This window comes from Mustela erminea, chromosome 1, assembly GCF_009829155.1.
Source record: "Mustela erminea isolate mMusErm1 chromosome 1, mMusErm1.Pri, whole genome shotgun sequence".
Taxonomy (NCBI): Eukaryota; Metazoa; Chordata; class Mammalia; order Carnivora; family Mustelidae; genus Mustela; species Mustela erminea.
The window spans coordinates 95739373-95756111 of NC_045614.1; the positions used below are offsets into that span (position 1 = coordinate 95739373).

Sequence of the window (16739 nt, forward strand, 5' to 3'; positions counted from 1 at the left end):
AAAAAAAAAAAAAAAATCTTTCAATTGAATTATATAGAAAAAAAATTCATCAGTGAATAAATCACTTTAAACCTTAAAGTGTTCTTAATAGTAAGATAAATTACTTTTATAGCCATATATAATCACACTTAAAATAAGAGCCTTGGGTCACTATTTTGCCTATGATTCCTAAGCAAATTACATTTTTTCCCCTTTAAAAGAGAATACTAATAATAGAACCCTCAATCTGACTGAGAATACAAATGTATCTTCTCCCTTATACAGATTTATTAATTTCTTTTTTCTACAGATGTTTACCTTAGATTACTTCTTATCACCTAAGAAATTTAATTTGTATATTTAAAAAAACACAGTAGGTAAGTTCTATCTTTAAAAAAAAGGAAGAAAAAAAAACAAACTAAACACCTTCAAAATCATAAATCCTACAGAGATTTCTCATTAGGCCATGCCAGAGTCAGGGTTAACTGGGCCTAGCCAGAGTAATACCATTTCTCATTTTACAGTTTCAAAATAAAGGCAGCCCTTAGCTCTTTCAAGGCTATGTGCTTCTCTTTTTTATAGACCAACCCCAACCAACTCTAATTACAAGTTAGCAGTATACTTCCAGAACTTTTAGTGTTTTTTAGACACCTTCTACCAAAACACTCTAAGTAAAAGCACTAATACAGCGACTAAGGAACACTCATCTCTCAAACCCATTGACATCTTAAGACTCGAAATTTAACCACTACCAACAAAGATCTTACCTAAGATTTCAAGTAGATCATTAGTAAATGCCTGAAATGCTGGGAAAAATTCCTCGTGTTCTTCCAGTTTGTTGATAATGCTTTTAAAGAAAAATGCATAGTTCACACTGAATTTCCAACTTAAGGTTCTTACATCTGATTGAAATAAAACATTTTCAAAATGGAAAGAAATTTCCTAACTTCAATATAAATTTAATAATCATGTACTGCAATCCTTCCTTTTAAAAAGGTCTTTTTTCATCTAATACCACTTTTCTAAAAAAAAAAAAAAAAATTCTTATTATCAGTGTAAACATGTGTTCCAAAGTTATATTTATTTAACATTCCTAATGTGGAAAGCTTGAGAATTTTTAAGAGACCTTCCTTTTTTTTTTTTTTTAAATATTTTTATTTATTTATTTGACAGGGAGATAGAGAGAGAGCACATGTAGACAGAGCAGCAGGCAGAGGGAGAGGAAGAAGCAGGCTCTCTGCTGAGCAGGGAGCCCAATGTGGGGCTCGATCCCAGGACCCTGGGATCATGACCTGAGCGGAAGGCAGACACTTAACTGACTGAGCCACCCACACGTCCCAAGAGACCTTGCTTTTTAACATTTTCTAAAAATTGTTTTTCATATCCTGTATCTTATTAAACATTAAGCATCAGTCATCAGTGTAAATGTGGGAAAGGGAAAAAGACCAATAGTGAGATATATGTTCCTTTTAAAAGCATCAAGTATCAGAAAACTCAAGTGCCGGAAATTCTTAGAAAACCTGCGGAATATGTGGAATAGGTGGTATATGTATATATGTTACAATATAAAATTGAGGGGGGGGTGGAAGAGTTGCTTTAGGTATAACTATGTTTCCTTTTTTTTAAAAAAATCACGTTTTATTTTAGAGATGACTAGCTTTAAAAAAAAACTCCTTAACATTTATCTTCTAATCAAATAATACATTGTTAGCAATTACTAAATGATCTATGGTAGTATACTAAAAATAGGACTTGTTCACATATTCCGAACACTAACATGAAATTGCTAACAAGGTATGACTTTCTCCATATATACTTTCCCTTGGGAACATGCTTATAGCAATAATGCTGGAGTCCTGACTCACCCTATATAAACTTACAGGCCCTACAATCCCTTTTTATCTTGAAAATGCTTGGCATTCTCTCCATCAATAAGGTGTGAGACTATTTTAGATTGTCAAATTATTTAAAAGACGCTAACCCAAACAGGAAAGGTAAATAACTTATGAAGTTCTGAAAGTCTTTAATTTCACCAATCCAAGCACTATGGAAGATACTTTTTAAAATAAATACCTTTGGAGGTCTTCAGGTCCCAATACCTGCATAACCTGTTCATTCACATTCTCATTAATCAGTTTACACAATTTTCCAACTGTGTTCACCAACACACACAATGAGGATGAACTATCTGAAAGAGAGAAAGAAAAGGATATTTTAATTTTTTAAGATTTTATTTATTGTGACGCCTGGGTGGCTCAGTGGGTTAAAGCCTCTGCCTTCTGCTCAGGTCATGACCCCAGGGTCTTGGGATCGAGCCCTATATTGGGCTCTCTGCTCCTTGGAGAGCCTGCTTCCTCCTCTCTCTGCCTACTTGTGATCTCTGTCAAATAAATAAATAAAATCTTTAAAAAAAAAAAAAGATTTTATTTATTTATTTGAAGAGAGACAGAGACACAGTAAGAGAGGGAATACAAACAGGGGGAGAGGGAGAAGCAAGCTTCCCACCAAACAGGGAAGATGCTGGGATCATGACCTGAGTCAAGGGCAGATGCTTAATGACTAAAGCACCCAGGTGTCCCTAAAAGGATATTTTAAAAGAGAATTTCATCATCATTAAATCAAATATTTTATGCTTTAGTTATCCTGTTTTTTCTTTTCAATTTTTTAACCTACTTTTTGTTTATTAGGAATAATTCTTTTTTAAAAAAAATATTTATTTTATTTATTTATTTGACAGACAGAGATCACAAGTAGGCAGAGAGGCGGCAGATCCCAGGACGCTGGGATCATGACCTGAGCCAAAGGCAGAGGCTTTAACCCACTGAGCCACCCAGGCGCTGCAGGAATTTCTTCTTTTTTTTTTCTTTAATTTTATTTATTTATTTAACAGATCACAAGTAGGCAGAGAGGCAGGCAGGGGGGATGGGGAGCAGGCTCCCTGCTGATCAGAGAGCCCAATGCAGGTCTTGATCCCAGGACCCTGGGATCATGACCTGAGCTGAAGGCAGAGGCTGTAACCCACTGAGCCACCCAGGCGCCTCTAGGAATAATTCTTAAACAGGGGCCAGAAAGGACAAAAGTCATCACCTAATTCTAAGAGTTCTTGGAGGTTTCTCACAGCATTGTTCATTTCTCCAAGCCTAGTATAAACTTCATTCATTCGAGGATAGACTCCATTTAAAGAAGGCACATCAAATAGCTTTTGGAAGTGAGAAACAATAGCTTGCAAAGTTTTTAAGTTTGGCACATTGCTGTCCTGTCCAAAAGAGAGGGAGAAACCATTCACATATTAAAATAATCCCAAGACTTTAATAAAAACTTTAAAAAGAGAAAAAGAATCTTAGTAGAATAAAATCAGTATCTGTTTCACTATCAGTTTTTAAGATAAGATTACATTAAAATTTTAGTAAACATTTACATAAGTATTAATCATTACCTTTTCCTTATTTTCAACTTCTTCTAACATGGTATCTACTATAAACAACAGATCTTCAATTCTGATACCTTCATTTTCATCCTGCTTTTTAAAATTATGCCAAGGTACCAGTTCTGCAGATAGTATTTTCAAGGACTTATACAAATCCTTTATAACAAAAGAAAAAACATGGTATTATTGACCTTAAAAAAGTTTCTGTAACAATGCTAATAAAATATAATTATTCAGGCAGGTTTAATATATATGAACTATCATCAGTATTTTTTTGACTACCATTGCCAGTTTAGAAAGAGTCTATTAAATTTGTTTTCTCCAGGTAAATACAGGGCTTCAAAAAGACATGATATATTGATTATCTCAAATCTGGATATTTAAAGTAATGATATTATGTATTAGTAGTTTATGTTATTTAAGTAATTATTTTTGCACTGTTGATGGATAAAAAATAAGCTTATCCTTTATATTTTGGCCTTAAATAATTCTATTAACAGATTTACTGAGATATAATTCACATAAAATTCATTCTCTATAAGTGTACAATTCAGTAACTTTATTCAGTTTACAGAGAGATGTACAACCATCACTATTATCTAATTTCAGAACATTTTCATCACCACAAAAAGAAATCCCATATACATTTACTGCCATTCCCCATTCTTTCCTATCCCCAGCATCTAGGTCACTACTAACATACTTTCTGTTTCTATGGATTTGCCTATTCTAGGCTTTTCACATAAGGTGGAATTATACAGTAAGTGGCCTTTTGTAACTGGCTTTCCTTCACTTAGGATAATGTTTTCAATATTCATCCATTATAGCATTTATTTCTAAGTAGGTTTTAATTTGAAAAAATAGTTAAAAAGATTCTAAATTAAATTAATTTTACTTAATCTTTGTTGACAGCCTACTTAATCCTTTTGACCTAGACAGGTTCTCCTAATTTTTTTTAACCTGTGCACAAAGGACAAAGCTACTGGAAGTTTAAAACTGGTCAACTGATAAACATTTACTGAGCATCTGCTATGTGCATGAACAGTGCTTGGCCCTTTAGAACACTGCTGTCCAAAAGAAATGTAAGTCAGAGTAATTCTATTTACTTGTGTTTTTTTAATACTATAGTTGACACACAATGTTACATTAGTTTCAGATATATGACTTAGTGATTTGACAAGTTTATACATTTTGCTATGTTCATCACAAGTATAGCTACCATCTGTCCCATTACATTGCTTATTAAAGGACCACTATAGTCATGGTAATTTTAAATTGTTGAGTACCCACACTTAAAGCAAAAAGAAATAGGTAGCATTAATTTTAATAATATATTTGGTTTAATCCACTATATCCAAATATTATCATTTTAATACATAATCAATATTTTATTTTTTTCTACTAAGTCTTTTAAATCTGGTAGATATTTTAAATTTACGGTACATCTCAATTGAGACTAGTGTATTTTAGGTGATCAAAAGCTAAATGTGGCTAGTGGTTACTGTATTAGTGCAATCCTAAAATACAGAAAGAAGCACAGGAAATTCTTTTTCCAACTCCTTATTTTTGTCCTCAACTTATTTATCATTCTCCAGTGACTGCCTGGACCTTACATACTGTTATCTGTTACCTCTCATTTGTTAAGAAGGCAATTACTATTTCAGCAATTCTAGGCAATACATCAGTATCAAATGAATGTTTTAAACAGTAAGTGCCATTAGAATTTGAAAAAGTCAGGAAGTTGCAGCATAAATACTTTAATTGACCAATGCACCATCAACAAGGTATAATTATAAAGAAATGGTCTTCAGTAAAAAGCACACCAAATATAAATTTTGCTTGGGAATAAAGTATTAGATAGTTAAGATAAAGAACTGTTCTGGTCTACTTGGCAGTGACAGGATGGTTGTAGCATAGTCCACCAAGCCCTGAAAAATCTAAAAAAGGGTCTCCTTTGTTCTCCACATTGCTCAGCTGTGGAGATGTAGATGTAGAACCAATGTCCTGTCTTTATACAGCAGGCCTCTAGAGCACTGGGGAATGGGAAAGCCACAAGGTACAACAGCATACTGGGCTGGGAAAGCAATGTCTAGCTCAACTTCCCTGAGAAGACAGAAGGAAGAAAGCAGACAGCTCTTTCTGCCTTTCCCATCCTTCTCTTTTAAGCCAAATCTATCCTAAGAAAAAAACTAATCTGGGCTGTCCTAGCCTAACTAATGGCTGTCCCAACCTTAAAGGCTACTACAATATAGAAAACCTTCCATATGAGGCCTCAAAGAACTTAACATAGTTTCTCAATTTGGATCCTGATTGTGCAGTAATAAATATCTGAATCACCGCCTAAAATTGATGAGTTACTTCAGTGGCAGAGCCACTAAATTCCTCTCAGGGGTCCTCAGAATATTCTAATTACAGAGTTTACTCTTTGTCGTCTTCTAGTGTCTTGCTACTATACAGTAGCAAGAACTTACCACCACTAGCAAAGCTTTTCTTGGGGGGATTTCCTCGTCCAGAATGTGGAGCACAAGTCATCTACCTCATTCACTTGGCACTTCATCATGGGCCAGTTTTTTTTGTTTTTAAGAGTTTATTTATTTGAGAGTGAGAGAGCACAAGCAGGGGTATGGGCAAAGGAGAGGGAGAAGCAGGCTCTCTGCTGAGCAAGGAGCGAGATGGGGGGCTCAATTCCAGGACCCTGGGATCATGACCTAAGCCAAAGGTAGACACCTAACAGACTGGGCCACCCAGGTGCCCCCTTTCGTGGGCTGTTTTTATAGCATTCATTTCTTCTAATGAGATCTTAAATGATTAAATTTTATCTTGTATTTTTTAGTAAGTTTTATCTCTCCAATTAGTCTGAATCTTGTGTTCCTTTTTTAAAAAGACTTCATTTATTTGACAGAGAGAGTATGAGCAGGGGTAGAACCAGAGGGAGAGGGAGAGAGAATGTGAAGCAGACTCCATGCTGAGTGCAGAGCCCAATGAGCGACTTGATCCCACAACAACGAGATCATGACCTGAGCCAAACCAGGAGCTGGATGCTTAACTGATTAAGCCAACCAGGTGCCCCATGCTCATCTTTTCTGATTACCTCCCCAATGCCTTGAACATAGTAAATCATCAGTAACTATCTATTCATCTGATTCTTTCTTTTGTCTCCTTTCTCTTCTAGTTTTTAACCTTCTCTTGGGAAGGCTGGGCATGTTCTAGCCCATCTTCCTTGAGAGGAATTGAAGTGGGATTAGCATGATGGGGCACCTGGGTGGCTCAGTCAGTTAGGTGCGTGACTCTCAGTTTTGGCTCAGGTTATGATTTAATGGGTAATGGGGATCAAGCCCCACACTGGGCTCCCTGTTCAGCAGGGAGTCTGCTCCAGGATTGTTTTCCTCTATTCCTCCCCCAATTTGCTCACTTGCACTTTCTAAAATAAATAAATAAATCTTTTTAAAGTGGGGTTAGCACCATTTCCTTCTACTGGGAGAACCCCCTAGCAAGCGGTGACTGGATTTACATAATTAACCATGGTTTACATAATTAACTACTAATTATTTACCTTCTGCTAAGATATAAACTGAAGAGACTCAGGTCTATACGATAGGTATATTAATCTAACACTATCACTCAATTAAAATGTTTTCTATTTTATAGCTCTATCTGATCCCTATATAAAAAGGGAAGAAGAAATTAGGTGAATGAGAAGATTCTCTCATCAATTACAGGTATGTTTTTATTATTTTTTTTAAATTCAATATCATCATCTTCATTTTGCTGTCTTGGAATTTGTTATTTTGCTTCTTTCTTTTGACAAATTTTGAGCACACATTATGTATTAGGAAGTTCCTTGGGACATATGAGAGTATTAAAAAAGGTACAATTCATAAACCTTATATATTCTTACAGATATCTTCTCTATCATTTATACTTCATGCAATATATATTCTTATAGATATCTACTGTATAATTTATACTTCATGCAATAAGGCAATATATTCTTACAGATATCTTCTGTATCATTTATACTTCATGCAATTATACTTAATTGACAAATACTGTTACTGAATCACATCTTCATGAACATGACAGAATACATCATGAACATGATATATATATTAGTTACTGAAAAAAATCTAAAGATCAGGGGTGCCAGGGTGGCTCAGTCGGTTAAGTATCTGAATTTTGATTTCAGCTTAGGTCATGATTCCAGGGTCATGAGATTGAGCCCTGTGTCAGGCTCTGTGCCTCCATGGAGTCTGCTTAGGATTCTTTCTCTCCCTCTCCCCCATGCCCCTCCGCTCTTTCTCTAGAAAGAAAGGAAGAAAGAAAAAAGAAAGGAAGGAAGGAAGATTAAAGGGAACAGAAACAAAAATTTTTTTTAATTTTTAATTTTTTATAAACATATAATATATCTTTATCCCCAGGGGTACAGGTCTGTGAATCACCAGGTTTACACACTTCACAGCACTCACCAAAGAACATACCCTCCCCAATGTCCATAACCCCACCCTCCTTCTCCCAACCCCCCCACCCTCTTACAACCCTCAGTTTGTTTTGTGAGATTGAGAGTCACTTATGGTTTGTCTCCCTCCCAATCCCATCTTGTTTCATTTATTCTTCTCCTACCCCCTTAAGCCCCCATGTTGCATCACCACTTCCTCATTAAAGGGAGATCATAGGATAGTTGTCTTTCTCCGCTTGGCTTATCTCACTAAGCATGATACACTCTAGTCCCATCCACGTCGTCGCAAATGGCAAGATTTCATTTCTTTTGAGGGCTGCATAGTATTCCATAGTGTATATATGCCACATCTTCTTTATCCATTCATTTGTTGATGGACATTTAGGTTCTTTCCATAGTTTGGCTATTGTGGACATTGCTGCTATAAACATTCGGGTGCACGTACCCCTTCAGATCACGATATTTGTGTCTTTAGGGTAAAATACCCAGTAGTGCAATTGCTGAGTCATAGGGCAGTTCTATTTTCAACATTTTGAGGAACCTCCATGTTGTTTTCCAGAGTGGTTGCACCAGCTTGCACTCCCAGCAACAGTGTAGAAGGGTTCCCCTTTACCGCATCCTCGCCAGCATCTGTCATCTCCTGACTTGTTAATTTTAGCTATTCTGACTGGTGTGAGGTAGTATCTCATTGTGGTTTTGACTTGTATTTCCCTGATGCCAAGTGATATGGAGCACTTTTTCATGTGTCTGTTGGCCATCTGCATATCTTCTTTGCAGAAATGTCTGTTCATGTCCTCGGCCCATTTCTTGATTGAATTATTTGTTCGTTGGGTGTTGTTTGCAAAGTTCTTTATAGATTTTGGACACTGTTGTTTGCAAATATCTTCTCCCATTCTGTCAGTTGTCTTTTGGTTTTGTTAACTGTTTCCTTTGCTGTGCAAAAGCTTTTGATCTTGATGAAATCCCAATAGTTCATTTTTGCCCTTCCTTCCCTTGCCTTTAGCGATGTTCCTAGGAAGACGTTGCTGCGGCTGAGGTCGAAGAGGTTGCTGCCTGTGTTCTCCTCAAGGATTTTGATGGATTCCTTTCTCATATTGAGGTCCTTCTTCCATTTTGAGTCTGTTTTCATGTGTGGTGTAAGGAAATGGTCCAATTTCATTTTTCTGCATGTGGCCGTCCAATTTTCCCAACACCATTTATTGAAGAGGCTGTCTTTTTTCCATTGGACATTCTTTCCTGCTTTGTCAAAGATTAGTTGACCATAGAGTTGAGGGTCTATTTCTGGGCTCTCTATTCTGTTCCATTGATCTATGTGTCTGTTTTTGTGCCAGTACCATGCTGTCTTGATGATGACAGCTTTGTAATAGAGCTTGAAGTCCGGAATTGTGATGCCGCCAACTTTTGCTTTTTTCCCCCCAATATTCCTTTGGCTATTCAAGGTCTTTTCTGGGTCCATATAAATTTTAGGATTATTTGTTCCATTTCTTTGAAAAAAATATGTGGGATTTTGATAGGGATTGCATTAAATGTGTAGATTGTTTTAGGTAGCATAGACATTTTCACAATATTTGTTCTTCCAATCCAGGAGCATGGAACATTTTTCCATTTCTTTGTGTCTTCCTCAGTTTCTTTTCATGAGTACTTTATAGTTTTCTGAGTATAGATTCTTAGCCTCTTTGGTTAGGTTTATTCCTAGGTATCTTATGGTTTTGGGTGCAATTGTAAATGGGATTGACTCCCTAATTTCTCTTTCTTCTGTCTTGTTGTTGGTGTAGAGAAATGTAATGGATTTCTGTGCATTGATTTTATATCCGGACACTTTACTAAATTCCTGTACAAGTTCTAGCAGTTTTGGAGTGGAGTCTTTTGGGTTTTCCACATATAGTACCATATCATCTGCGAAGAGTGATAGTTTGACTTCTTCTTTGCCAATTTGGATGCCTTTAATTTCCTTCTGTTGTCTGATTGCTGAGGCTAGGACTTCTAATACTATGTTGAATAGCAGTGGTGATAATGGACATCCCTGCCGTGTTCCTGACCTTAGCGGAAAAGCTTTCAGTTTTTCTCCATTGAGAATGATATTTGCGGTGGGTTTTTCATAGATGGCTTTGATGATATTGAGGTATGTGCCCTCTATCCCTACACTTTGAAGAGTTTTGATCAGGAAGGGATGCTGTACTTTGTCAAATGCTTTTTCAGCATCTATTGAGAGTATCATATGGTTCTTGCTCTTTCTTTTATTGGTGTGTTGTATCACATTGATTGATTTGTGGATGTCGAACCAATCTTGCAGCCCTGAAATAAATCCCACTTGATCGTGGTGAATAATCCTTTTAATGTACTGTTGAATCCTATTGGCTAGTATTTTGGTGAGAATTTTCACATCTGTGTTCATCAAGGATATTGGTCTATAGCTCTCTTTTTTGATGGGATCCTTGTCTGGTTTGGGGATCAAGGTGATGCTGGCCTCATAAAATGAGTTTGGAGGTTTTCCTTCCATTTCTATTTTTTGGAACAGTTTCAGAAGAATAGGAATTAGTTCTTCTTTAAATGTTTGGTAGAATTCCCCCGGGAAGCTGTCCGGCCCTGGGATTTTGTTTGTTTGGAGATTTTTAATGACTGTTTCAATCTCCTTACTGGTTATGGGTCTGTTCAGGCTTTCTATTTCTTCCTGGTTCAGTTGTGGTAGTTTATATGTTTCTAGGAATGCATCCATTTCTTCCAGATTGTCAAATTTGTTGGCGTAGTGTTGCTCATAGTATGTTCTTATAATTGTTTGTATTTCTTTGGTGTTAGTTGTGATCTCTCCTCTTTCACTCATGATTTTATTTATTTGGGTCATTTCTCTTTTCTTCTTGATAAGTCTGGCCACGGGTTTATCAATTTTATTAATTCTTTCAAAGAACCAGATCCTAGTTTGTTGATTTGTTCTATTGTTTTTTTGGTTTCTATTTCATTGATTTCTGCTCTGATCTTTATGATTTCTCTTCTCCTGCTGGGTTTAGGATTTCTTTCTTGTTCTTTCTCCAGCTCCTTTAGGTGTAGGGTTAGGTTGGGTACCTGAGACCTTTCTTGTTTCTTGAGAAAGGCTTGTATTGCTATATATTTTCCTCTCAGGACTCCCTTTGCTGTGTCCCACAGATTTTGAACCGTTGTGTTTTCATTATCATTTGTTTCCATTAATTTTTTCAATTCTTCTTTAATTTCCTGGTTGACCCATTCATTCTTTAGAAGGATGATGTTTACTCTCCATGTATTTGGGTTCTTTCCAGACTTCCTCTTGTGGTTGAGTTCTAGATTCAGAGAATTGTGGTCTGAAAATATGCAGGGAATGATCCCAATCTTTTGATACCGGTTGAGGCCTGATTTAGGACCGAGGATGTGATCTACTCTGGAAAATGTTCCATGTGCACTAGAGAAGAATGTGTATTCTGTTGCTTTGGGATGAAATGTTCTGAATATATCCGTGATGTCCATCTGGTCCAGTGTGTCACTTAAGGCATTTATTTCCTTGTTTATCTTTTGCTTGGATGATTTATCCATTTCAGTGAGGGGAGTGTTAAAGTCCCCTACTATCATTGTATTATTGTTGATGTGTTTCTTTGATTTTGTTATTAATTGGTTTATATAGTTGGCTGCTCCCACGTTGGGGGCATAGACATTTAAAATTGTTAGATCTTCTTGTTGGACAGACCCTTTGAGTATGATATAGTGTCCTTCCTCATCTCTTATTATAGTCTTTGGCTTAAAATCTAAATGATCTGATATAAGGATTGCCAGTCATGCTTTCTTCTGATGTCCATTAGAATGGTAAATTCTTTTCCACCCCCTCACTTTAAATCTGGTGTCGTCTTCGGGCTAAAATGAGTTTCTTGGAGGCAACATATAGATGGGTTTTGTTTTTTTATCCATTCTGGTACCCTGTGTCTTTTGATTGGGGCATTTAGCCCATTAACATTCAGGGTAACTATTGAGAGATATGAATTTAGTGCCATTGTACTGCCTGTAAGGTGACTGTTACTGTATATTGTCTCTGTTCCTTTCTGATCTACCACTTTAGGCTCTCTCTTTCCTTAGAGGACCCCTTTCAATATTTCCTGTAGAGCTGGTCTGGTGTTTGCAAATTCTTTCAGTTTTTGTTTGTCCTTGAAGCTTTTTATCTCTCCTTCTATTTTCAATGATAGCCTAGCTGGATATAGTATTCTTGGCTGCATGTTTTTCTCATTTAGTGCTCTGAATATATCATGCCAGCTCTTTCTGGCCTGCCAGGTCTCTGTGGATAAGTCTGCTGCCAATCTAATATTTTTACCATTGTATGTTACAGACTTCTTTTCCTGGGCTGCTTTCAGGATTTTCTCTTTGTCACTAAGGCTTGTAAATTTTACTATTAGGTGACGGGGTGTGGACATATCTTATTGATTTTGAGGGGCGTTCTCTGCACCTCCTGGATTTCGATGCTTGTTACCTTTGCCATATTGGGGAAATTCTCCTCAATAATTCTCTCCAGTATACCTTCTGCTCCCCTCTCTCTCTCTTCTTCTTCTGGAATCCCAATAATTCTAATGTTGTTTTGTCTTACAGTGTCACTTATCTCTCGAATTCTCCCCTCATAGTCCAGTATCTGTTAGTCCCTATTTTGCTCAGCTTCTTTATTCTCTGTCATTTGGTCTTCTATATCACTAATTCTTTCTTCTGCCTCATTATCCTAGCAGTGAGAGCCTCCATTTTTTATTGCACCTCATTAATAGCTTTTTTGTTTTCAACTTGGTTAGATTTTAGTTCTTTTATTTCTCCAGAAAGGGCTTTTATATCTCCTGAGAGGTTTCTCTAATATCTTCCATGCCTTTTTCGAGCCCAGCTAGAACCTTGAGAATTGTCATTCTGAACTCTAGATCTGACATATTACCAATGTCTGTATTGATTAGGTCCCTAGGTCTAGCCTTCGGTACTACCTCTTGTTTTTTTTTTTTGTGGTGAATTTTTCCGCCGTATCATTTTGTCCATATAAGAGTATATGAAGGAGCAAGTAAAGTACTAAAGGGTGGCAACAACCCCAGGAAAATATGCTTTAAGCAAATCAGAAGAGATCCCAAATCGTGAGGGGTTTGAAAGGGGATAAAAAGAGGTTCAGAAAGAAAGAAAAGAATTAAAAAAGAAAACGAATAAAGAAAAGTATAAAAAAGAAAAATACATATATATATTAGATAAACTTGTTAAAAAACGTTAAAAAGGAAAAGGGTAAAAGTTAAAAAAATTTTAGAAGAAGAAGAGAAAAAAAAATTAAATTAACTGCAAGACTAAAGAGTCATAGGGAGAAAGCCATGAGTTCCGTGCCTTGCTTTCTCCTCCTCTGGAATTCTGCTGCTCTCCTTGGTATTGAAACTGCACTCCTTGGGGCGCCTGGGTGGCTCAGTGGGTTGAGCCTCTGCCTTCTGCTCAGGTCATGATCTCAGAGTCCTGGGATCGAGTCCCACATCGGGCTCTCTGCTCAGCAGGGAGCCTGCTTCCCTCTCTCTCTCTCTGCCTGCCTCTCTACCTACCTCTGATCTCTCTCTGTCAAATAAATAAATAAAATCTTTAAAAAAAAAAACAAAACTGCACTCCTTGGTAGGTGAACTTGGTCTTGGCTGGATTTCTTGTTGATCTTCTGGGGTGGGGCCTGTTGTAGTGATTCTCAAGTGTCTTTGCCCCAGGTGGAATTGCACCGCCCTTACCAGGGGCTGGGCTGAATAATCCGCTCGGGTTTGCTTTCAGGAGCTTTTGTTCTCTGAGCACTTTCCATAGAGTTCTGGAGGACGGGAATACAAATGGCGGCCTCCTGGTCTCTGGCCCGGAGGAGCCGAGAGCCTGGGGCCCCACTCCTCAGTGCACCCTCAGAGAACAGCGCCCAGTAACTCCCGTCTGCCTGACCTCCGGCCGCGCTCTGAGCTCACCGAGCCTGCGACCCGTTCAAGGTAACCCCGAGCTGTGAGCTCACTGTCGGCTCTGTCTCTGTAGCCGGCTTCCTCGTTCTAATACCTGCAAGCTCTGTGACACTCAGACACCCCCGATCCTTCTGTGACCCTGTGGGACCTGAGGCCACGCTGACCCCATGTGGGCTTCACCCCAGTTTAGCCTCTGGAGTGATGTCCCTCAGCGGAACAGACTTTTAAAAGTCCTGATTTTGTGCTCCGTTGCTCCGCCGCTTGCCAGGAGCCGGCCCCTCCCCCCGGGGTCTATCTTCCTGTCGCTATGGATTCACTTCTCCGCCAGTCCTACCTTTCAGAAAGTGGTTGTTTTTCTGTTTCTAGAATTGCTGTTCTTCTCTTCGATCTGCCGATGGATTTGTAGGTGTTTGCAATCTTGAGATAAGCTATCTAGCTGATCTCCTGCTAACTGAAGTAGTCTCAGCCTGCTACTTCTCCGCCATCTTGACTCCTCTCCCCAGAAACTAAATATTAATGACTTCAGCAATTCACCTTTCAGTGTACTACTCAAAAAAAACTGAAAAACCTGTAGATGCATGATAAGAAATGCACAATAACTCTACAAAGTAAAGAAATTTTTTTCTTCTATTGACAGAGAGAATAAGTAAAAGTAGTATGGCTGCTACTGAACTATTCACTTCTTTACAGAATAGACAGATGTGGACAGTTTTGAGAGAAGGAAAATGATTTCAAATATGAAGAGGAAAAAAAAATCCCCAATTAAAATGGAATGAAAGATAAAACATCACATCTCAAGAGGAATAAGGGCCAGGAAAATCTGAAGCATGGAAATACCAAAAAGAGGAAGATGAACGTAGAACAGGGAAGGACCCGGAGGTGTGAAACAGAACCACTACAGATTTTCAACATGGCAGCAGGCCTGAGTCTTTGGTAGAACTTTATAGGAGGTAAAGCTTATAGTAATGACAATATCAAATAGGTCATACTTAAAACTGATACGGTAAGTAGCAAGTTTTAAGTTTTAAGTAAGCTAAGCTTTACAGCTAAAACAAACAAAAAAATGGAGCCTAGTCCTATTAATAAAGCCCAGAGACTCCAATAGATTTTCAAAGCATGTAAAAAATATTCAACCCCTTACCTTTAAGGAAGTCAGTTGATCTGCCCACATTTCTATTATAGGAATAAGATGCTCAAATCCACAATCCTGAACAAGATCTTTATTAAAATGTTGGGTTCCTCCTTTGCTCTGTTTATAAATTATTACTGGAGCTCTTGGATTATGAACAATTGAATTGATGCTATTCAGAACCTAAAAAAAAAAAAAAAAGACCATGGTTTTAGGTTGAAATGTTTATCATAGTCTTATCAAAGTGATTTAGGTTAAGGGAGTGCTTTATATGTCAATGTATCATCATTTTCAGAATTAACTTTAGGCATTAAGAGGTTCTTTAATAAGAATGATACTTGTAATGTTTTGGAAATATGGCAGTTTTATCAACAAAATTAAACATATAAGTTCTAATGAGAACGAGAAACTTCCAAGAAAAGCTAAAATGCATTTTCAAATTATTTTGACTTTAAAGTAGATTATGCATGACCTATTATAATCCACACAGGGAAAAATAATCATCAGTACATCCTTAGCTAGAGTCTCACATTTCTCTAATTCTATCTCCTCATATTTAAGCTAAATCAGATGGTGAAAGGGGGCATTTCCTATTGTTTCATAACCTCAGTTAAAGTTCAAGGGCAGGGCGCCTGGGTGGCTCAGTGGGTTAAGCCGCTGCCTTCGGCTCAGGTCATGATCTCAGGGTCCTGGGATCGAGTCCCGCATCGGGCTCTCTGCTCAGCGGGGAGCCTGCTTCCTTCTCTCTCTCTCTCTGCCTGCCTCTCAGTGTACTTGTAATTTCTCTCTGTCAAATAAATAAATAAAATCTTAAAAAAAAAAAGAAAAGTTCAAGGGCAATGAAAAATAAAGTCCAACACATTATATACAGAAATCCTGGAAATATCATGCAATTCTTGAAACCCCAGACCCAATTCAGAGAACTAATCCATAAAACGCTGTTCCTCTACAACCACTCTCAGTATCAAAATCTGTATTATTAAGGTTCTACAGAGAAGCAGGAGCAATGTGTATGTATATAAATACATCTAAAAAGATTTATTATAAGGAATTAGCTCACACAATTATGGAAGCAGGTAAGTCCCAATGTCTGCAACAGGCAAGCTGGAGACCTAAACGAGCCAATGGAGCAGTTCTAGCCTGAATGCCCACAGGCTTGAGATGCAGAAAGAGTCCGTGCTTCAGCTCAACAATGAAGGCAGAAAAAAACTGATGTCCCAGGTCAAAGGAAGTCAGTCAGGCAAGTGGAGCTCCCTCTTACTCATCCTGTTTTAGTCAGGTCTTCAAATGATTGAATGAGAATCATTCACATCAGGGAAGGCAATCTGCTTTACCTAGTCTGCCAAATCAAATGTTAATCTCATCCATAAATACCCTTCACAGACATATTCAGAATAATGTTTGACCAAGTACCTGGGCACCCTGTAGCCTAGTCAAGATGATACATAAAATGAACCATCATAAATACCCACATAATCTCTACCTAGATTTAACAATTGTTAACATTTTCCCATATTTGCTCACTTAGCTCAACCTTCTAAAGAAAAGACATGATAAAACTTTATCCTCAAAAACTTAAGTATGCACTTCTTAAAAGTAAGCATATTCTCCTACAAAATCCTAAAACCATTATTATACATAAGAAATTTAACAGTAATTAGGGGTTCCTGGGTGGCTCACTCAATTAAGCATCTGCCTTTGGCTCAGGTCATGATCCCAGGGCTCTGGGATCAAGCCCTGCATGGGACTCCCAGCTCAACGGGGAGCCCACTTCTCCCTCTCCCTCTGTCGCTCCCCCTGCTTGTGCTCTCTCACTTTCTCTCT

At 37.7% G+C, this 16739-nt stretch overlaps 1 protein-coding gene across 5 annotated transcripts in view; it reads right to left on the reverse strand.

Annotated features, from left to right (window-relative positions):
• Positions 1-16739, reverse strand: part of CEP70 (centrosomal protein 70) — a 123391-nt gene that overhangs the window by 19131 nt on the left and 87521 nt on the right. For 4 of the 5 annotated variants that reach the window (XM_032334396.1, XM_032334387.1, XM_032334377.1 and 1 more), the window contains 5 exons: positions 14928-15098; positions 3416-3562; positions 3067-3235; positions 2053-2167; positions 747-826 (listed from right to left, as the gene is read on the reverse strand). In XM_032334396.1, the coding sequence (XP_032190287.1) occupies positions 747-826; positions 2053-2167; positions 3067-3235; positions 3416-3562; positions 14928-15098 (682 nt within the window). The remainder of the gene's footprint in view (positions 1-746; positions 827-2052; positions 2168-3066; positions 3236-3415; positions 3563-14927; positions 15099-16739) is intronic. The other variant, XM_032334411.1, reaches the window with a different exon arrangement.